This window comes from Pygocentrus nattereri, chromosome 12 (genome assembly GCF_015220715.1).
Source record: "Pygocentrus nattereri isolate fPygNat1 chromosome 12, fPygNat1.pri, whole genome shotgun sequence".
Classification (NCBI taxonomy): domain Eukaryota; kingdom Metazoa; phylum Chordata; class Actinopteri; order Characiformes; family Serrasalmidae; genus Pygocentrus; species Pygocentrus nattereri.
In genome coordinates, this window is record NC_051222.1 from 27,804,325 (window position 1) to 27,827,630 (window position 23,306).

General features: G+C 38.8%; 1 protein-coding gene across 1 annotated transcript in view; it reads right to left on the reverse strand.

Moving 5' to 3' along the window:
- kcnq5b (potassium voltage-gated channel, KQT-like subfamily, member 5b) overlaps window positions 1–23,306 on the reverse strand; it is a 167,773-nt gene that overhangs the window by 31,959 nt on the left and 112,508 nt on the right. The window contains exons 2-3 of the mRNA XM_017721803.2: window positions 13,646–13,736; window positions 6,293–6,419 (exon numbers count right to left, since the gene is read on the reverse strand). Coding sequence (XP_017577292.1) covers window positions 6,293–6,419; window positions 13,646–13,736 — 218 coding nt within the window. The remainder of the gene's footprint in view (window positions 1–6,292; window positions 6,420–13,645; window positions 13,737–23,306) is intronic.

Sequence of the window (23,306 nt, forward strand, 5' to 3'; positions counted from 1 at the left end):
CTATATTAAATTCTAACTGGCGATTCCAAACTGTTAACACAGCCTTTACAGAGAACACACTGCTACACATTACATTTATATTTTATATATTTATGAATAACCATATAAACCATAAAACCATAACATAACCATAAAATGTGGCCTGTGCAAAACTTAGGGTGCATTTTAAACTTTTCCAATATATTAAATTTGGCAAATAAATACAAAAATGTGCACTGAAACTTGCAGGAAAATGCCATATTTGAGTGCATATCCCTGAGAGGACGTGTAACTTATTTTCACTTAGAAAAAAACAACAGCATGTGATTTGATAAGAGGTGCTTAAACTTTTGCGTATAACTCCAAGTGGTTTTGGATACATTTTCAGTTTTTTCCTAAACAGACGGAAATGTACGTGAAACGAGTGTCAGTGCTAATCAATGCTGGGACACAGATGCAGCAGACAGAACAGACTGAGGAACCCTGGAACGTTCCATTAGACCTACTAGTACAGAATCATAAATAACCATTATTTTCTCTGCAGTGATCCCAATGACTCCTGGGAGAGAAAACACAGTGCTGCTGGTCATTCATTAGTCAAGTCAGTGACCCTGTTCCCCCCTCAGGTACTTTAGGGCCTGTGGGGACTCATGCATTCCCGTCTAACAAAGGCCCTGCAATATAAGCCAGTCGCTCACATCACTTAGTGCCAAATCGGTTCCAGTCATATGTTATTTACGAGCTGGTTGGTCTAGTAATGGTCAGAGGCAGTACAATGTGGACATTCCTATATGTGTGTATGTGATTTGATGAATAACTGGCTGGAACCACATGCACATGAGTGACGACGGACCGAGAGCTCGTAATATGCACATTTTGAGTCACTGTTAACCATCAGAAGCTGTTATAGCCAGAGCTCACAAAAGCATGTTGTAAATGTATATTATGCCTAATTATGACACATATGGTGATATTTTGGGTTTGTGGTGTTTTCATGTTGCTTTAAGACATTTTTACGATTTACTCAGGCAGCACCGTGCAATTTAAGAGATTTTTAACAATCTACTGTTAAAATAAAGGTTCTGTGCAGGTTTATTTTTTATTCATCAAGGTACGAACAGTGTAAATGTTCCTCAAAGGTAGAACAGTGGTTTTAAAGTCCAATTGTGAACCTTAAATAAGTTGTTTTTCAGGTGAAAAGTGTGTATTTGTACCTTCTCATAACCGAATGTTTTAAACAGAACAATAAAATAAAAAACCCGGAGACGAGACGGGGTGTGGAATCAATACAATACATCTCAAAGGATTATGGGACAAGTATGTTCCCTGACTAAAGGTACTGAGATGTACCCTTGAGGGTACCACCCCAGTGACAAGAGGGGGACTGCCCCAGTGACAATTTAGTACCTTTTTTACTAGTAGTACCTACAGTCATTGTTCAATATAAACTCTCATTCGTATTCAGTCATATGCAAGTTTGAACTCCCCTGGTCACACACACACTTTCTAAACCGCTTATCCTTCTGGGTCGGGTTTGGTATTGGAGCCTATCCCAGTGGTCACTGGGCAGAAGGCAGGAAACAGCCTCGACAGGTCACCAGTCCATCACAGGGCAGACACACAGACATATCCATTCACACCTATGGGCAATTTAGCATGTCCTGTTGGCCTGACTGCATGTCTTAAGACTGTGGGAGGAAATTGGAGGACCCAGAGGAAAAAACCCACAGACGCAGGGAGAACTCGACACAGACGACCCTGGTCGCCCCGCCGGGGAACTGCACCCCCGACCCCCTCCTTGGTGTGAGGCACACAGCTGTATATTTATACATTAAATGCCATTTCATCAGTTTTGTTCTCCTGTGAAATTATTGTTGGGAATGAGCTTTACACAGGAGAAATGTCAGAACTACACAATGATTAATGAGCTGTTTTCTGCCATTATTAGAGAAAATAGTGCGTGTATTGTACTAAATGGGTTTTTATTATAATTTCTTTATGACACCATGATTTGTTTTGGAATGAAACTTTTCATGTGTGTGTCAGATCTACGTTTTATTATATATCAGCATCAGCAGCGATGGATGCTGTACTTGAACAGTATCTGACATCAGCCAACACATCCCACATCGATGCATCTCTGCTTACAATCACAGACAATTACAGTCACATGATTTAGTGTCGCGTCCTCTGGAGTGCGCTCTGCAAAAAGAGTGTGGTAAACTGAGACTTTTGTTTTCAGGTTATAACAAGGTCTGATCCATCACGCTAGTGAAACACACACTCACACACTCTCCCTCTCTCTTGTTAATGACATTCATTATTTTGACCATTTCCCATTCAAAACAATGAGACCAGGGACAAGTGCTAGCAAAATCCCTGCAGACACACACACACACACACACCGCAGCAATACATTTCAGCCCTAATGAGCTCCACTCTGGACACACTGTGGGAAAGCGAATGAAATCCAGAGGAGGCCAAGGCTCTATTTAGGTTGCCAGATTGTGGAAAATGACTCCAAAAGAGAATGTGGTTAACACTGTGTAGTTCCAGGCCAAAGCCTCCACAGTTTGATTACAATTATTGATTATATTAGCAGACATTATTGTGATTATTTAAACAATCAATGAATCAACAATAAATCACAGTGCACTGTAGAAAAAACGTACAGTTTCAGATTTCTTTACATGGTGACAGAAACCAGGGATCATGATGTCTACAGCACAAATACCACCATTTTATTTACGAGAATCACTGAACCCACAGTGAGTTTTTATATTTAATATTAACAATGAAAAATGATTAATAATGGAAAATAGTTCATAGTTAATCTGAAAAAATTTTTTCTTTGGGAACTATTTTGCCTCACACTGCTGTGCATGTGCCCATATGCCTAGAGTGACTTTGAAAAAAAAGTGTTTTCGGTTCAAATATTCTCAAATCTACTGTAAAACAGTGTTTTAGACATCAGGCAGCACAATCATAACAATTCCATGTAAAAACGTTCTGTAAGGGAACTCTGAGAGGCGTTTTTTAAGAACATTTGGTCCCTGTCACCTCCACTGTCAACAGTTCTGCATTTGCTAAGTTTCTCTATAATGAACCACTGCATATTAAACACCCCCCCCCCCCCCCCCCCCCCCCGTGATGAAACACGTTACATTTAGAAGATAAACAGTAATTGTGTATTACACTGCACAAAAGCGTGTTCTCTGTAGAGGATGTGTAACTTCTTTCCACTTCAAATCAACAAAAGCATCATTTCAGGGACGTGGGAAGGTGTTTTAAGTTGGGGGTGCAAAACATTTAAGCAGCAGATACATCAAAAACAATAATGTCACACAAAATGATCTGAATTTTTTCCAGTTCAATTTTTTCTATAATTTACATCAAACTGAATGTGTCATAACATGCTTTAACACAGCGAGAGGCTACAATAAATACATATAATATATAATATGACCCATCAAACATCTGCTATCTGTGTTCTCATTCTGGATTAAGCAAATTAACTGAGCAGCGACCAAACAGACTGTTGATACGTGGCACGGTTGTCGATTGTGTCGTGCCCACAGTCACGCAAGAAGATTCAGCACTTGAAAACACACTGAGCGGAAGATATAACAAATGACAAAAGCTTCATTATTACGTTAGTTGAGTTTAAAAAAATACTAGGCTGTTTCAGGACTCACTGTCCTATAGCTTTGCATAAGCTTTCCCTCTTTGAACCTCTACCTGTGTGTGTTTTAGTGGTGTGCCCACAAAGCGCCCGGCAGTTGGCGAGGGAAGCAATTTGGTCCACTGCAATGAAAATACAGCGTTAACTTAAAGAGTGCAGCGAACACAGAAATGAAAAACAAGCACACATTTTATTAACACCCAAATCATCATGATATCCAGATTCCACTATGATTATTATTATTGGTTTTAGCAGTTGCAGACCTGAAATCTGGGGGTGCTGCGGCCCCTTCAGTGATGTGAAAAGTGTGGTTTCTACACTCACAATCAATACTACATTGGTGTTTGTAAGTAGAAGAGATCATAGCTTTAATGAAAAGTTATGATTGTATGTGCAGTTTTGTTTAGAGAAAACAAAAAAAGACATCCTTTGTATTTTTGCCATATTTTTATCAATGTGATTCATGGACCAAAAGAAACAGTCCAAACAACTTTTTGCTGTAGTAACTTTTAGCTACAGTATATTGCATTAAAATGCATGATGTGAGTTTAAGGCACCACGATGGAGATGATGACAGCGCTGGGTTGTCAGATTGGAGCAGAGTTTCGGTGCAGGGTAAGGGGGGAGTGAAGTAAGCAGCTTAGCTTAGTGCCAGGCTGAGGATTAGACTGTGATGACAATATTAACCAAACTCAGAGAGGGCATGAGGTGAAACATGGCCACCGCCAGACTCAAATACTTTCACTCAGGCAGTGAAAATATGTAAATTTACGTGATTTAAATGTGTTCGTTTGGGTGCACATGAATAAAACGTGTTATGCGTTGACTTCCAAACACACAGCCTCAATAAGCCTGAATCTGACTCAGTCAGCGAGTCTGTAAGTTCACTACGCAGTTCATAACTGTCGCCTATCAAACTTTTGCCTGAGTGGATAAACTTCAGAAGGAACTCTAATGACCTCCAAGCACCTCAGGGTAATATTTTCTTTTGTAGCCACTGCATTTATTGGAATAGCTACACTTTTATATGCTCTGCATATAAACTGCAGCAACATGGACAAGCTGGTATTGCAATTAGATTACTGACTTTACAATATATTAAAAATGCACTGGTGAATGTGACATGGTTAAAGACTGGCATTACTTTGAGCCAAGTACTTGACTTTTATTGGATCACTTGACTTCCATAATCAAAACACCCACAGAGACACACAGTGATTAGAGGCTCATTTGAATAATGTGCCTTATTTGAATAATGCAGCCTTCTGCATTATCAGTATTGCAGCACTACGATAACAATATATATAAGCTGACCGACCACTTCATGAAAGATACCTCCTTGTATCTACACTCTTTGTCCATTATATCAGCTCCACATAGTGGACCACCACAGAGCAGGTGGATCATTTTCAGCCTTGCAGTACCACTGACATGGTGGTGGTGTGCGAGTGTGTGTTGCGCTGGTCTGAGCAGATCAGACACAGTTGCTGCTGGAGTTTTTAAACACCCCAATGCCACTGCTGGACTGAAAGTAGTTCACTGACCAAAAAACATCCAACCACCAGCGTCCTGTGGGCAGAATCCTGTGACCACTGTTGAACAAAAACTGTGCAACAAGCTGTTTCTGATTTTACATCTACAAGGTGGACTAACAAGGTGTTAAATAGAGTGGACAGTGAGCGGACACAAGTGTTTAAAAACTTCAGCAGCACTTCTGTGTCTGATCCACTTGTGCCAGCACAACATGCACTAACACACCACCACCATGTCAGTGTCACTGCAGTGACAAAGCATAGATGTGGCCTATTAGACACACTAAATATCTTATGTGTCATTTTCCAATATTTTAAATTCAATAAATAAGCAGTAAATGAGCATTAAAATGTGCAGACATGTAGAGGATGTGTTAACTTCTCATCATGCATTTTGACCAGGAGTGCTCAAACTTTTGCTTATGACTGTATATACACACAAATTTCTATTTTTTCTGACCACAAGAAGGGACTATGGCCAAGCGCTGATCAGATCTCAGACAGATGGGCTTTTCCAAACTCGTGATAGAATAGAGGACTGTTATAATGACCCTGATCTGACAGAAGCCGGACTCATGTCCTTCAAGGGTCATTTCAATGTCTGGGTTGAACTGAAACATGACAGGTTCATGTAATCTCACAAAAAAGGACTCTTTTCTGATCATTATTTAAAACCTCTGTTATGCCCAAATAAGGATCTCGGGTAGTTTATTTGTGGTTACTTTCAAACTAGCGCTCACTAATTAACTCGTTCACTATTCACTGCATAGTTTTTGCTATATAGTGAACTGACTGGAGAACGACAATAGAGCGACCATTCATCATCAAGCATTTGAACAATGCAACAACATGGCTGAAACTATATAGTGCACTGTTTCTCCAATGGGGAGTAATTTAGGACGGAGCTGAGGTCTCATCTTATCTAGATCCATCACCAAAAGATCTGCTGCTTTTCAGAGCCTTGATGTCCAGAGATTTCAGAATCAGAATCAGAGTCCAAATCCTTTATTGATCCCAGAGGGAAATTAAAGAGATGTGCTGAATATTTTTTGCTCTCATGCAGCGCTGTGTATGGTAACTAGTGCAGCTTCATACTCACCTATGATACAGAAAGGCTTTCGTGCGAAGCGCAGTCGTCCCTGCCATCCTCTGTATCTGCAGCAGCAGCCCGCAGACCAGATGCGGACAATATACTCCAGCCCAAACACTACGATCATCACAAACTCCTAATGGGGGAAAAAATAAACAAATTAGGCTTAGGAAAACAAGTAAGTGTGTGCTTGTAATAGAGGCTGCATGGACTAATAAATCCTCTCGTCAGTGCTGAGGACAGCAGTCGGCTGGCTGAAGAAAATGTCTGAAATGAGAGTCATGGGAAAACTGCAGCGAACACAACAGAAAGAGAGAACAGAAATCTGTTTTTTTGTGTCAAACACAAAGTGCAAAGTACTTTCTTAGTCTGGAAATGCTACACAAATGAAACCAATTTCGCTGCAAGCTGTATCAGACTGTACTGAAATGCAGGCTTGTAAACCAGATCAAGTAGCTTTTGTGAACTGTGATAGGAAAGGGTCAATTGGCTGACTTTTAGCTCAACCAGTACAAGAAAACTTGGAGAGCTGGTTGGCAAACGCACAAGGATGTCTCGTTTACAGATCCTATGATTTCAAGCACAATTCAGGAATAACATTTTAGAATGGGATAACATGATCGTTTCCTGGTTTAGCAATGAGGCTGATATCTCACTATGGAAAGCTTATTGGTGAAAAGACACTTCTAGCATTTAGCTTGACAAACAATTTGTTTCCTATTGCACAGTGCATGGTCAAATTCATTAGAATTTCTCAGTGAGAGGAGAGATTCACAGAGCTGTGGTGATTTTACGTCTATGGGTGGAGTGAAACCACCTCAAACCACAGCACCTGCCACCACAGCCCTGATTCTCAGGCTATGTGGAACACACTTTTAAAAATATGCTAATAACGACTAATCGACTAGTAAAAATGAACAGATGTGCAACATCTGGCCTGAAACACAACTGGACATAGAAAATGTACTACTCTACTCTAAAAGCAGTAAAAAAAACATATTAATTAAATATTATTTATTATTAAATAAATTTAGTCTAAATATAGACGTGTTTGTTTTCTGATGTTTTCTTCTTTAGTTTTGCGCTGAAGCTACAATGCAATTGCAGCTAACAAGTAGCTGAAGCTTGTAACCCACTAATTAGCTAGTGAAAACTTCATGTCAGTGTCATAGCCAGTCTTTCCTTTTATTAGGGGCCTGGAGGTTTGGAGGACAGCTAAGAAGCACTCATTTGAACAACTAGATCATACACAGTGCAGCTTTAAGTCACACTTAATTACCAAGATATTATAAAACTGATAGTATAACCCCGCGACCCTGAGGGAGAAGCGGCTTAGAAAATGGATGGATGGATGATACCACAGTGAGTACTAGCTGATTAGCCCCTGGACTACCTTCTAGGTGGCATAGATGTCTAGAGTAAATAGTTGAAGACCGTGATTTACTCCTAATCATTTTCTATAAGTATGCAGTCCTGATATATTGGTTTCTTGTCATTTTCATAGTCAGTTACGATGCACTCTAACTAGCACAGCAGGCCAGACTAACTAGGCCAGCTCAGCAGAAGAAACAGTCATGCAAGCAACATCATGTTGGCATTTAAACAAACACTGTTCTATGCCTTATTGCAGAGCCGGTGAAACAGCAATGTTATGTGACTAATAGCGGCATGCAGGCATGTAAACGTGGCTATGGTGTTAGTCTGAACAGATGCCTTAATTTTTGCAACATTTTCAACATTTTCATATTTCTTCATTTCCATTTTTGCAATCAGGTAACTTGGGTATGAGGCAATTTGCTACTAGGGGGGTCTGAGGGGGCCTGGGTCTCCTCACTTGACAGCGAGGCTCCCAGTAGCTATGCCACTGTTTAAAACTATGGTGAGTTGTTGAATAATCGCTTTCTAGTGTGGTTTCTGACACTGTCCAACGCAGTTATCTACACACATGAACAAATTGACCTCATATAGCTAAAAACATTAGATGCCAGTGTGAAGCACATATCCATTTTTCACGATAACAGTACGTCATACAGTGCCTGAAACTATTTAAAGGCTATTTGATTAGATTTTTGGCTGAACTATCACTTTAAGAAATTGAACAATGAAGACTGATAGTTGCATAACACAGAAACAAATAAGAAAACCTCTTGCATAAAACATGAATGACGCCAGTGGAAAAGCTTCAACTGCTTGCAGAGTTTAAATGGGCTGATGACGACACGAACGGGAAGTGTTTATGAATGAAACGTGTTTGTGCAAGTAGTCTCTAATGCTTTTATGATATGAAATCTCTTGGTCTGTCAGGCATATTTTTGGACATAACTGCACAGTAATCTGATTTTAGGGCCAACAGTTGGCCATGATTATTAAAGCTACAGACACTTGGAGATTAAAAATGCACTTGACAACAGGATTCACTGCCTCATAATCCTGACCCTGCAGCTTTGTTTTTATTGATACAGTTCTAAATGATATGTTAACCTTATGGGGCTGCAAATACACCAAGTGATAAAAAGGAATGTTAGAATTTTATATTATTTATTTGTCATTTGTAGCTCAGTGAAACAAGCATACAAACTCTGTTGAAAGGGCAGATTGTAAAATGGTAATTCTTACTGCATTAGTGTTTGTAGGAGACACTGTGTTGAATTTTTTGGATATGATGTATGGTGTTGTTTGTTGTGCGTCTTGTTTGTAGATTTTTTTTTATTTCTGGGCATTGAGGCAAGTTGAAGTTGTATTCATAATTCAAATAAATGTAAAAACAATAAAAAGTAACAAGAATTTCTTGGGTCCATGTTTTTCCTTGACACCTTCACAGCCGCCACAGAGACTTGCTAATATCATCAGTTACATCATGAGCTCAATTTACTGAGCACTGATTGGTCAAACCAGGAGCTGCTTTTTAACTACATATAATACTGGACTTCCTCGAGGAGAGGCTTGAAAATGGGTAAACAAACACACTCACATCCAGAATATATATGTATATATATGTATATATAATATTATTAATTAATATTCTATAAATTTTGTTTATTCAAATATTAACAGTTTTCTCAGCAAATAAACCCAAACTACACACATAAACAGATTTTTAAAATGTGTCTTGGGTGCCTAAGACTTTCGCACAGTACTGTATGTATATGTGTTGGGGTTCATGCTATTGCAAAAATAATGAATTGAAAATTCTCTTTTTGCAACTTGCTTGCTAAATGTTGACATTATGGACTGAGGAGGAAACAGTATGTTATACAACTTTATTTAGTTTATATGCTAAATCAAATTTCATTTCAAAGAAAATTCAGTTTTCCATGATTTGGTGTCTTTTCAAACATGCTCAGGGACATTTTTTCACACTTTGAAAGTTCAGTCTTAGAAGTTTGTTTCTCATAATTCAATTCATGCAGTGATGTTGAGGTCTGGACTCTGGGGTGGTCAGTCCATTGTTCTGGAAACAGTAGCAGGTTCTTTGTTTGCTTTACAAATGATCTTTTTTGCCTTTTTTCATTTTTGAGTAAGAGCTTCTTAACAGCTATATATCATTTCAGACTCATAGTGCTCAGATGTCTTCTCACAGTGGAACGATGGACATTAACTCCTGTGGACCATTTTTTGGACTCCAGCTTTTTCAGATATTTTCTTTTGACTTTCCTCTTCATTATGCATGCAGATTTTCTAATATCTAACCTTCTAAAAATGAATTTTGTACTTTAATATATTGGCCATTTTGATTAAATAAATGAATGGTGGTCTCTGACTTTTGCACTGCACTGTATATTAAGACTATTGATATTTAAATAATAACACATTTATATTTGGGTCTGCATGTATTAATAAGCCCAAAATGTTGTGATTTTTTGCTGCAGGGATTTTCCTCTACCCCTAGTAATAACATCTATCATCACAGAGCATAAAGAAAGTAATAGCTATACTTCCAAAGATTAATGCTGTGTATGGTTTCATTTTCAGTTTGTGAGCGGACAATAACACAGCCTTCATCAAGAATCAATTAAGCTGTGCTAACAACAAAATCAACAATAGCACTGTCACAAAAAAGTCAAGTTCATGACTAAATTTCCAGAGCCAAGGTAGTCATGATGTGCATCAACTGCGTCAGTAATCAAGTCACGCGTGTGAGTATGATGACCAAGGTCAGAACATTATACAGCATACTGCCAGGAATAGACAGCCCGAGTAACTGAATAGCCCTCAAAGAGAAGGACCCTTTGATCTTTGCTTTTAGCAGCACCAGCTACCAGCTTTCATCATCTCTTTAATCAAATAATTGCTGAGATGACGTTACTGTATCCTATAATGGCTGACCACGTGTTTCACTTCTCGTTAAAAAACAAAGCCCACTCAGACTTGGTTTGATCAGCTGGGATTTGAATGGACAAGGCTTTAAAGCAAAGAGATCAACAACAACAACAAAAAAATCTAATTTACACAATTTCCACTTAAACGTGGTCAATCAGCCCAGACATGTCTGGCTCCTGAAGTTTGTTTCTTTAGTTTTGCACTGGAGCTATGAGGCTAATGTAGCTAACAAGTAAAGGAAGTTTAACCATGCACAAACCAGCAGGCACTCCATGCTGGTCTAGGCAAGGCAAGGCAAGGTCAAATTTATTTATATAGCGCTTTTTACAACAGATGTTGTCACAAAGCAGCTTTACAGAACAATCAGTATTACAGAAAGAAAAGAAAAGAAAAGAAAAGAAAATCCAGGTCTGAGCCCCCATGAGCAAGCCAGCGGCAACGGTGGCAAGGAAAAACTCCCTAAAGAGGAAGAAACCTTGAGAGGAACCAAGACTCAGAAGGGGAACCCATCCTCCTACGGTCGACACCGGAGAGCAAACATTATTAGTATCACGTATTATAGTATAAAGTGGGAAAAGAGAAGATCTGAGGGTGAGGACTGCACAGCGCTGTAAAGCAAGAAGCTCAGTGGTGGTCAAGCCGGTCCAGAAGGCTGGTGAACAGCGGCACCAATCAAGGCAGAAGAGGCAACAGCATCAGACGCACAGGATGGGCAGCTGATCAGCTCGGCAAAGAAAGAGAAACGCAGTCAGTTCTGTAAAGAGTGACTGACCACAGATTACAGAATAACAGAGCAGCAGAGACTCTGTCAGGTCTAGATCTGACAGGGAGGACTAATCACCAAAGGCTCGACTATACACGTTTTTAGCCTAGACTTAAAAACGGAGGCTGTGTCTGATTCCCGAACATTCCCAGCATTGACCAGTCTACACTGGTCGATGCTGGTTTAGGTGGGTCTACTGCTGGTTTACCAATATGCCACAGAAAAGCAGCATTCAACACACAACATGCGGGTTTTGCTGGTGATTAGCAATGCTAGTCTAAGCTGGAGTGTTAGCATCATGTACTTTTAAATCATCACACACTTGCTGTAAACTGTGTTGAGTTAATGTCAAATAGATCTGTGGTTTGACACACTGTGTAAAACTAGATGAAACTCAGCTGCTAAAATAGCTGCTCCTGCTGTTTTTAGCTATGCTGTACTGCTCTGCTACTTCTGTCCATTTTTATAGTAACAGAATCAAGAACCACACAGTCTATTAGAGATCACTGACCAACGTGACATGGTTTAAAGCAAGTGTCTGATGATTTGTACACTTATCATGATGCTAATTTGTGTTAATTTCCATTACTTGTTGGCTACATATTAGCCTCATAGGTTCAATGCAAAACTAAAGAAGCAAATCTCAGATATGAAACATGTCTTAACTACTTCCGAGTGACGGGAACATTGTGTAAATCTGTTACTTTGCAGAACTTGGTAGCATTAGTAAGTAATACTTTAATTCAACCCTGTGATATACGGCCTAATTCTAGTTAAGAAAAAACTAACAAAACAAAACAACACAAAAACGGGTTCCACCTATATCACGATATCATTACACTCAGTGTTCCATGTGAGCAGCATTTATAGATTCTGCCACTAACAGCACAATAATGTTTGTGACGTGGCACATTAATAGACAGTTAAGCTGCTGTGAAGAGGTCAAAGTTGTGCTTATATTAAGCATTTTACAAAGTCTTCGAACATGGCTCAGCCACAGATTTTAGGACCGGAGCTATCTGCTTTATAATGATCTATTTTGTTATCTAAAACGGCCTCATGCTGGAATTCTGGCCCAACTTTAAGCCATGCAGTCATTTAATCAGCTATATTATAGATAACCACAGTCAAAATATCAGCAGGGTTAATGTGAAATGATATCAGTGTGATATGAGACTTGGACATATAAGATATCAAAGTGATAAATGGCAGCACCGCCCTTCCTGTTGGCAAAACCATTCCATGCCACTGCCTAGCACCCTGGAGGGTCTGTATGGAGGAATGGTCTCAAATTGCCTGCTCTGGAATCTTGTGAAGCATTATAGGTGAGGACTCAATGCTGTTATGCTGGAAAAGGGAGGCTGCAAAAAATTTAAATGTGATTTGTTAAAAAATGAGAATGTTTTTTGTTTTCTTTGACTATGTTTACATTTACTAATTCATAATTATTAACTTAGATGTTTTTGTCATATTGTTTAGTGTGAGTCGCTAATTTTATCCATCTTTTTCCAAATGTGCCAGTAACAATGGAGCCGTCCGTGTATTTGAACAAGAGTTTAATGCATCATTTTTTTCACGTTAAGGCTGATTTGAAGTTCAAGCTGATGTAACATATTACTTTCGTTCATCTAAACTAAAATTTTGCTTTGCCCTGATTCATTCAGTTTAATTGTTTGAAACTACATTAAGTTATTTTTTAGGTCTAACTAATAAACCATTTTTTAGAGTAAAGGATTTAGTGAATTAAAGGAGAATTCCACTGATTTTTCACAATTTCTGCATAACTAAATGTTTAATGTGTAAACAAAGTCGTTCAGAATAGTACGATGTGAAATTCTGCAAAATTCGAAAGTAATTTACTGTCAGAACTGATCACAGTGGTGGTGATAGGAACCAGACATCTGAAGAGTTTACTGCCTCTAAAAGCTCTCCCACAGAAAGTTATTACACGAAATGGCTATGAATGCACTGGGTGATGCATGAGATGTAGGTTCACTGGTGGTTTTTGAAATGAAATGGCAATATGTGTGTTGCAGACATGACCTCTGGTTCCTATCACTCTAAAGAAATGTGAGTCAGTAACTTTCTCTACAACTAACATCAAATCAGTCTGAAGACTCTGTTCACATCTCAATGACTGAATTATGCAGGAGTGAATTTCCTCTTTAAAATCTGTTTTTTTTATTTGAACTAATATCCTGTATATTCTGATTCAAATGAATCATTTTGGTGGTATTTGAATAATGATAGAGGCAATTTAGTTTGTCATCCAGGCTTACCAGTATGAAGAGGGCGCGGGATGCCATTTCCGTGTGGTCTGGAATGGTGGAGAAGACGGAGAGCACCAAGCAGCCAAACACCAGCACAAATCTGTGCAAAACATATAAAAGAAAGGCTTTCAGTAAGCTTATGGCCTGCACTTAAATAAGGACAGCATTTCTGTTCTATAAATACTGTAAATAAGACGAGTGACCAATTAATATAACAAAGCAGCCAGAGAGAAATATAATTAGCCTCAGGTACGTTTGAATAATGGCCACATTTATGTCTGTAGATAAAGAACACAAATCAATTAGTGAGGAAAGAGATCAAAACAAACCAAAGTTTCCTTCAGGACACAAAGTCAGATAATGACTGTATTTGGGCCTCTGCCTTTGAGTCCAGTTGTCCTTTAAGTGACTTTAAATGAATGAATTTTTTCCCTGTGCCTCGAATTCCTGACATGATTAACATCACGCAGAATTCTCTTAACAAACTCTGGACCACAAATTGCTTTCTGGATCAGAAAGAGAACTCCATCCAAATGTTTCAACCTCTGAGCACCGCAAACTTCATTTTCCATCACATTAATATGAATTACGGTGTGGAAGAAACCGCTGCTCGCCAATGAGGTTATATGAGGTTATAGATTTGAATTACTGACCCCTGCATGACAGCCAGAAGTGGGACATCTGTGAGTGATCATGCTTTATTTTAGGCTGATGCACAGAATTCACTCAATATATATATATATATAGGGAGTCTGGTTCCATTGCCTCACATTAAAAGTAAAGTATGCATTTTCTTTTTTCTGTAAAGTTACCATTTTGAAGATAAGAGGTTTCATTCCGACAGCAGCGAAACATACATACATACACAGTTCTGTCTTTCAGTAAAGGCCTTTATGCACCAATATTAGGCTAAGAAACAGCCTTGACTTCTACTGCTGTTATAATAAAAGCCCTCTATAATTATACTGTTTAAATAAGATAACCTGATTTTCTCTTGTAACACTTATTAAGGGTTGTACTTGTTGTTATTATTATTGTTGCTGTTGTTATATCCATCTTATTCCTGCACCCTGCTCTGAGTGATTTATAGACAGAACGTCCGGTGAAGCATAAACAGACAATGTGTTAAAATGTGTGAATAAATACAAATAAAAATAATATTTATTGTTGGGATGCCTGATTGCTTGTGTGTCGTTGTTTGTAATCAACCTGTCAACAGAAATCTGAACCTGCTGCAGAGAAATATTTCAATCAGAGGGTCCCATTTATAGACAAGGTCAACACATTGTCCCAGACCACTCAGAGCCTCAGCGACTATAGTAAACTGTTAACTAAAAAGTTTTGATATAATCTTAAAACACAGTCATCAAAATATGGTGGGTACAGTGTTGTGCTGCTGCTCGGTGGTAATCTTGATACATTCAAATAAACCAATAAGCCACTTGAGGCCTTCTATAAAACAGGCCTGTTGCAGTTGCATAATCCCCTAACTACGGTTATTTAAGCTGATCACGATTTGTTACACTGGTGAATAAAAGTAACCGTACAAAATTCTAAAAATAGAAATCCACACATAAATATTTCCTGTGTATCCTGCGTGCTACCGCCTATCAAAGACACATGCGTGACAAATGGCATGCAGCTGGTGTTGGTCCAGTAAAACTAGAGATGCCTTTTCTAGTTATAATATATTCCAGCTTCCCTTTCATCATTTAGTTCAGTATTACAATCCACCTCTACAAGCTGTTACTATGCTGCATGTTTCATAATAATGCCTGACCCTCAACACCCAACTGACCAACTGCCTTTGCAATTATGCTAAAGCTCAGGACTGTAAGGACAGTAAAGTATCTCATACTGTTGGTCTCTTATGGGAAAGGCCTTAGGACTTTGTCTGAAAGTCGGCTAAAAGTAGGCCTCTCTGTCTGTTTCCTCTGGGTCATGTGAAAGCCTTTGTAGCTTACCACTGAGATCAGCAGGTCTAACCTGAAAGGATTCCACTGAGAGTGTGACCTTTGACCTTAATCAGCAGTTACAATGGGATATTCATAAAGCTCCTGAATTTATATAAGCATTTGACAGATTAATGCAACCCAAACCCAACCACTTAACCTTTAGGCTAATACAATAAGCCTCAGTCACTTAATGAGATTAAACACTGGTAAAAGGTCACCTAGGAGTGCATGAGCACAATAGGCCAAACTAAGAAATATAACATGTCATGAGATGCAGGCTGAAGGTGCAGCGCTCCTGACCAACCGCTGCCTTCAGTGTAGTACATTTTAACCATTTTACAGCTACCAGCGCACAGTTAATGGAAGATGTGTTCAGCTTACTTAAAGAATTCCAGTTGTTCAAAAACATGTGCATAATCCAAAGGTTGTTCTGTAAACAAAGTCATTCAGAACGGTTTGATGATGCGAAGTGGTTCATTGTAGAGGAAAAAAGAACAAAAAAACTGATGCTTATTTCTTTACAGTGGTGGTGATAGGAACTGTGGTGGTGATAGAACTGTTTTATTTACCATCAAAAACCTCCAATGAGCTACATATTACATCTGAGTTTTTCTCTGTTGGCCTGGCTCTCTCTGGGTGGGCAGGATGGCCCCCCTTCTCCTCCCATTATTCAACATGATGCTAGTCAGTGCAGGTGTCTGTTAGCTGGCATGATCTGGTGGTTGGCGCTTTCTGGTGGTTTGACCATCTATGCCAGTCTGGGAGCAATACAGCATCTCCAGCTGCCTGGGGCAGTGTGGAGTTCCGAGCCTTGCCCATGGACATAACCAGGAATACCTCAGTCACTTCTGGGATTTGAACCCACAGTTTTCCAGCTGCTGGCTCCCTAGTTTTGTTATGTTGTTTGCTTTAACCTGGGAACACTATTTAGAGTGTGTTTAATTCACATGGAAATGATACGGAAATCATGTTAATGAATTTAATGAGTCATTTAATGAGTCTATTTTCAGTGCACATGCAACAAATACTACATATCAAAGCCATAATGGCATGCTTACTTTATAGTACATCATCATCCGTGATTGGACAGTTTCAGGTATCTTATAATGAGCTGTCTTTCAGTCTTGCAAAAAACACTTGAATACATTAGTTCTTCCAGTTGGGGGCCGTGCATGATCAGTGCACATTTGGATTGCCTGTTAAGTTGTAGTGGAGTGGCCTTCCACAGCTGTGTATTCTGTGGCTGTATCTGCTGTATGTGAACGAGGAGTCGGAGTGGGGGTACAGCAGCAGGGGTCACTGAGGGCTCGTCCACCCCTTGTGAAAGTGGTGGGCGTGCTGGGGTCGCCCACTCTGCGCTGTGGCCTTGACCTAGACATTATGGCTTAGCGCAAATAGCTCTGTTGAGTGGTAGAGTGAATTCACTCGCTAATGGATAAAGCCATCTCTAAGTGACAGTTTGACCAAAAGCCAAATGTAAACAATTTTTCCCTTCCTGAAAATGTAGTCGATCAGCCAAGATATGTTTGGTGTCTGATGTTTGCTTCTTTAATTTTGCACCAGAGCTTCAAGGCTAATGTAGTCAAATGGTCATGAAAGCCTTTTAGCCCCCAGTTTAGCATCGTGCAGGCTGCATGCCAACACTGTTGCGCACTTTGTCTAGTAATCTCAAACAGATATGCTTATGTGGCTTCTGACACTGTATTCCATACTTTTATCTCAAAAAATTAACAAGTTTAAAGTTTCAAGATAGCAGCTACTACGGTTTATAGCTATCTACTAATCTACTGATAATGTACTACTAATGTAGAAATGCACTGTTATTACATAAATACGATTTTAATACAAGGTGACATAGAACAATCACAATAAGTTGTGCAATACAATATAATTTTGTATAATCTAATATAATCTATATAATTGCACTTTACTTACTGAATAGTTACATAATAATTCATAGCAGTGTCTAACTAATTCATATCTCTAAAAATGGACAAAATTAAGGTTTCACGATAGCATCTACTATTGTGTTTAGTCATCTACAAATGTACTACTAATGTAGTAATATACTGTATTGTTATATAAATGCAGTTTTAATATAAGGTGGCATGTCACAATCACAATAAATAGTGCAATACAAATATAATCTATATGCTATATGTAATTCAATCACACTATATTTACTGAATACTTACTGAACAGTTTATAGTAGTTGCATAATGTGTAGTAGTTAATGCATAATTTGTAGTACTTTTTGAATAAGAATAAATAAAAATAATAGAATCCATACTTTTCACTGGATAATTCATAGTAGCTGCCAAATACTTTAGAGTAGTTACTGAATAATTTATAGTACCTACTGACAAATTCATGGAAGCTACTGCATAATTCATAGTATTTACTGAATAACTCGTAGCAGCTACTGAATAACTGACTGTATATGGTGAGTCCTAAGATTAATAACTGTATAATAGGACCCACAATTTAAGTGGTTAAAAAGCCCCATAATTCAGAATTATCCATAAAACCCAGAGTCGAATTTGGAAGCTAGCGCTGACAGAACAGCCGTCTGAACGGTGAATGTTTCGGAATTGTACTCAGCATGTCCAGACGGAGCACGTCTTTTTGCCAACAGACTGAGAGAGAACCTTTACCAGTGTCTTTGTTCTCCTGCCTCTTGTCAGCTCTATTACACGACTATTTCAGTGTAGCGCCTCAGGCTGCAAACACCTTTTTCAGATGAAAAAAGAAGGTAAGAAAAAGACAAAGGCAAGTCCAGGGCACTGAAGCAGCTCCACTCGAGTGTCGTTCATCAGGCCCGGCTAATTACTCTATGGCCCAGACTTCCTTTACGCCCACCTGTGCCCTGGTGGGTGACACTTTGGAGGTTGGTGAAGTGACACGACCTTTGATATTGGAGGAACCTCTTAACCTTTAAAATGTGGCCTACAGAAAACAAATACAAGCACATGCACTCACACAGTATGAGCAGACACTGAATAGGGCCGCTTTACATAATCAAATTGATTTGTTTTGATACCGACTGCCAAGGACGAATGACTAATACATACAGTCTGTCTCGCTCTGTCGCTCTCCTGCTCTAGCTCTCCTCTGCATTGTTTGTAATGTCGCATATGTATATGATGCTGTGTGGGCATTTGGCTGGCATGGTTTGGGTTCACCTGATTGAGTCACTGCAAAATAAAGCAAAGTTATTCTGACTGATCATCAGTATCTTATGATGAAAAATGTCTTTAATTGATTTCAAGTCAAAGCAGCCATTAAGTCCAAGTTATTTTTCAGCATCTAGTACAATATCAAATCTAGACACACACAACATAAGCCGCGTATCCTCCTGGGTTTTGGGTGGGTGTCCCAGCGGTCATTGGGCAGAGAGCAGGAAACACCTTTGACAAAGACCCTGGCTGCCCGACTGAGGAATCAAACCCAGGCCCTTCTAACTATGAAAGAAGATCCTTACAATCTTAAAACCAATCAGTTGCAGCTGTGTCCTCTGAACAAACACTGTTCTCCCAAAGAGTCACTGACACTGAGTTCTCCTTCAAAGAGATGCTGGCAACATCCTCAAACTTACATTAGCTGCCCAACAGTGTCCAGACACCATCTTCAAAACAGTGAATTCAGCTACTTTTGTGTATCTCCTATGATCTCCATAGAAAAGCACTGCCAATAGAATGGGATGCTCTGAAGCAGCAGCACATGAGCCTAAGAGCCCAATGCCAAGCATGGGCTAGATGGGTATAAAGCCCCCAGCACTGTGCTGTGGAGCAGTGGAACTGTGTTCTCTGGAGTGATGGAGCTCCATCCAAAACCTTTGGGATGAGATGATGTGATCCTGAACTAAAAAATCCAACACCAGTCCCTGACCTCACTGATGCTCTTGTGTCTGAATGCAATGAAATCCTCACAGCAATGTCCCAACATCTAGTGTAAAGCCTTCACAAAAGAATAAAGGCTGTTACTGTAGCAAATAAAAGACTAATCCCCTATTAATACCCTTGATTTCACCTGTTATATAATAATGAAAGATAACTCCATTAAATTTGTCTACACAGATCAGACACAGGTCAGAAGAACTGCTGATTTCCCTCTATTAGTCTTCTTTTATGCTTGAATCTATTAATAGCATAGCTGTGCACCACTCTGTGACAGTAATAGACTGTATATAGGGGGCACTTCCACTGCCTATGTGTCATCAGCTCAAATACTGTTAAGTATAGAGGCAGACAGTAATCAAGTGAGGAGAAATTGCAGCTATTTTCTCTTCATATGCTGGAGCTCATCAGGGACTGAGGCCCTGCGCGTGGCGGTCCAGCATCAGACAGGGCACAACGATTCTCTGCAGCCGCTACATGAACAGTTATGTGTGACCTGTCCGTGGTCCTGAACCCAAAATAGCCACTCTACAGGAACTAGATCTGCTTTTCTTAAAGGAAACCAGGGAAACCAAGTTTACCAGACAAATATTCACACATTCAAGAACTCAAACATAATACAAGAACAAGAAAGAAAGAAAGAGAAGAAAAGAAGAAAGGAAGGGAAAGAAAGTAAGCAAGCAAGGAAGAAAGATAAAGAAAAAAGGACAGAAAGAAGAAAGAAAGAAAGAAGGAAGGAAAGAGGGAATGATGGAAAAAAAAGGTGAAAGGAAGAAAGAAAAGAGGAACAGTAGACAGAAGAATGGAAAAAAGAACCAAAGAAAAGACAGATAACCTTTACAACTTCATCTTCTTTCTTTCTTCTTTCTCCCTTTTCTTTTCTCACTTTTGTTTCTTTCTATCTTTTTTTTTCTTTTCTCACTTTTGTTCGTTTCTTTCTGTCTTTTTCTTTCTTTCTTTCTCTTTTTCTTTTTTTCTTTCAGTCTCTTTCTTCTTTTTTCTTCCTTTCTTTTCTCACTTTTGTTTGTTTCTTTCTATCTTTTTCTTTCTTTTCTCACTTTGTTTCTTTCTTTCTATATTTTTCTTTCTTTCTTTCTTTCTTTCTTTCTTTCTTTCTTTCTTTCTTTCCATTTATGTAAAACGTTTCATGGTCTGCTTTTTAAATAAGACACAATACAGAGCAACCTATCAGAACAAAGTTCATTTATATACATCAATCTCAAAGACACAGTAGCAAAAACAGCTTGTTTAGCTAAGGGATAAAGAGAGATTAGTTACTAGCATTTCAAATTTACTTATGGCTGTTTACGGTACATAAACCTATACAACAAATCTAAGACATGGGCCCATAGGTGGGTTGATCTCACTGTACTGGTTTTTATTCTGCTGTATGTCAAGCCTGAGTTAATGTAAAAATAACATCTTCTTGGACACAGCAGTAACCCGAGGGCCTTAGGCAGAATTGATATCTTTGTGCTATACTCAACACTTTTGTGTACAGAGAGAGAGAGAGAGAGAGAGAGAGAGAGAGAGAGAGGGAGAGAGGGAGAGAGAGAGAGCGAGGGAGAGAGAGAGAAAGAGCATGCCCTGATGCCAGCTATAATTAAAACAACTGCTACAACTGTTTATAAATCAATCACTCTTGGTTATTCTTACTGCACAACATGAGGATTAATTTCCAAGCAACCGCTTCAGCAAACAGAACCAGGACCATTATGCCACAATAACCCCATCAAAGAGCGTAAGAAAACGCACCTCATAGTCCCATCTGCACCCACAGCGGCTATTTTAATGTCTAATGAATGAAAGTCAGGTGAGAACAGTTAGTTATGACAGTCCAATTATGCTGACTAAAAAATATTTCCCAAAGAAAGCTTCTTTCAATTTTACCACTATTTTACCATCATCAATATACATATAAAATCTCTGAAGACACTGTAGTTTTATTGGTGGTTTTGGATAGTTTATAAAATAAGTTGGCCCTATCATCAGGAGATCCCGAATTTGATCCCTGGTGATGCTACAGCCATTCGTAGACAGCACTATTGGGTGGGTAGCATGGCACCCCCGTCTCCCCTCATCACCCATTTTGATGCTAGTCAGCACAGGCATCTGTTAGCTGAAGTAACAGAACTGGTGGTTGGTGCTTTCCTCCCAGTGTGTTGGGCTGTCCAAGGACGTTGCATGAGCAGTGGTTCAATGATGTGGTGGAGCTTCACAGGCCTCGGAGGAAGCCTGTGCTAGCCTTCGCCCTCCTAGCGTTGATGGTATCATGTGATTGGGGGGAGTCATAACTAGTAGGTGGAATTGGAGATGATGAAATTGGGGGAAAATTATATATATATAATTAAATAAATAAAAAAAGAAAAACTTGTCAAAATTGGAGAGACAAGGTTTTGTTTCAACAGCAGCAAAAAAAGCAACTTCAGTTCATAAAGAGGCACCAACACTCACTTTTTTGTGTAAACTTAAACTGTATTGTTGACCTAAGTAAGATGCAGGACTACAATTATGCAGTTCAGGAGGATAAACATAAGTTGAGACTTTTCATTTATTACAGTGCAGCTTAATGGAGCAAGCAAAAACATTCTGTGAACAGATTCTAAACATTCAATTCATTCAACGGCGATTGTAAGAAGAGCAGATCATTGATTTCATTTCTGTAGTTACAGTCATTGCCAACCACACTTTGTGGAAATAAGTGTTTTGTTGCATTTGCCAAAGAAACAAATGGAAAAAATCAGAAGTGCAGATAGAAGCCTGTTGAGAAAGACTGTAACTTGCCGTGGAACTCAATAAGTAATTTTGTAAATATATTTAAATGATGCTGTAAAAAGACAACACTAACTCTACAGATGTCTGATGGTCTTCATTTTGGCCAACTGTGCTGTAAGGAACATGCCCTCTGACTCTGTTGCAGTAACAACGGATCTGAAGGTGTATGATTGGTGCATTTCTCAGTGGCAGCTTCTCGCTGGGTTGTGGCAGTTTTTATGCTAGGAAGAACTTTCAGAGAGCTGGACTGTAAAACCCAAACACTTCATCATAAAAGCCTCCATGCTTCATAATTATAGTGCATAAACTGCTAACATGTACAATCAGCAACACATTGAACCCTCAGGAGTCGCAGTTGTCAATAACAAAAACACAGAGTGTAATTCAATTTGTTCAAACATGCTAATCTTAAATGTATACATTTTCAATCTATACCACATTTGTGTTTGTATAAAAGAAGACACATTTTATTATGAGATGTATGCCATCTAGTTGTGCACAGAGAAAAGACATTTTTAAAATTTATCCAGCTTTATCCATCATTTTAAGATTTTCTACAGCTTGATTATTCTAGACACATCTGAAATGTCTTAATGTTTATTTACAGCTTCCTAGTATCCAATTAATGATCTGAAACTTGTGAAGTTGTACAGCATGAGCGTATTAGAATAATTTTATACATTTACCTGCAAACACATTGCTTTTATGTTCTTGATAGCAGATAATAAACCTCTGAAAAGGGATTCCAAACAGTGATATGCTGGTACTAAGTTCTCTCTCTCATAGCTGTAAATATATATCTTAAAATAAAGCAATTCTATGAGGACTGAAATGGGAAAATATCTTAGTCTTGAAAAATTAATACAGATTTCTGAACTAAAACAAACATCTTGCTTAAATTTATGTAGAACATTTTAACACTTATGAATACTTCATATTCACATTCACAACTGCTAACGCTGCTAACATGGAGGAAAGCTAGCTTCAAGACATGCTTATCTACCTTTGAAACAGTAAAACAATGCACCTTCCATGTTTCAGAAA